Raw genomic sequence first — 757 nt, forward strand, 5'->3', positions numbered from 1 at the left:
CTAAGCATGAAATAAAATTCTCATTACTCTCATGTTTTTAATTCCCAAAAAAAAAATAAGATTTATATGTTAGAAAAACAAAACAGCTCAATAATAAACTGGGCCTTTGGTTGTTACTGTTACTGTACAAGTTCTTTACACAGCAAAAAACAGAAAAAGAAAAAAAAATTCCTGACAAGATAGAATGCATTGCAGTCCTTGGGAGTTATTAAGCTTACAATGATTTAAGTAGAGAGATAACATTGTTGTGCAGAGGGTCTGATATGAAGTCGAGGTAATTCTGGAGAGGGCCCTTTCCAGTGAGAGCAGCTTGAAGATAGAAACCTAACCAAGCAACCATTGCCAGGCGGCCATTTTTTATCTCCTTGACCTTGAGGTCTTCAAAAGAGGCTGGATCTTTAGAAAGGCCAAGGGGATCAAAGAGGGACCCTCCAGGATAGTTTATGTCTCCTGGAAGATAGATGCCAAGCGGTTCCAATGCTTCTATTCCACAGTATCTGGCATACTCTGGCCCAACCTAGTAAATACATGGAGAAAATCTTTCATGAATTTTAAAAGTAATTATAATCTTAAGCATCTTCTTTGCTCTTAAATTTGCTACAACGAAGACAACAACAGCAACATCGAGTCTTTGTCCTACTACGTGGGATCAGCTACATGAATCTTTTTTAGCTAGCGTGTCTTATTAAGAGTCAAATTCTTATTTAATATAATAAAAAAAGTCATTTCTAATACTTTCTAATTAATAATTTTTAGA

General features: G+C 35.4%; 1 protein-coding gene across 1 annotated transcript in view; it reads right to left on the reverse strand.

The window, feature by feature from the left end:
* Positions 1-202: 202 nt before the first annotated feature.
* LOC110110297 (chlorophyll a-b binding protein 7, chloroplastic) overlaps positions 203-757 on the reverse strand; it is a 15,347-nt gene continuing 14,792 nt past the window's right edge. Inside the window, exon 6 of the mRNA XM_020841696.2 lies at positions 203-517. Coding sequence (XP_020697355.1) covers positions 215-517 — 303 coding nt within the window. The 3' untranslated portion in view covers positions 203-214. The remainder of the gene's footprint in view (positions 518-757) is intronic.

This window comes from Dendrobium catenatum, unplaced genomic scaffold (assembly GCF_001605985.2).
Source record: "Dendrobium catenatum unplaced genomic scaffold, ASM160598v2 fragScaff_scaffold_636, whole genome shotgun sequence".
Lineage (NCBI taxonomy): Eukaryota > Viridiplantae > Streptophyta > Magnoliopsida > Asparagales > Orchidaceae > Dendrobium > Dendrobium catenatum.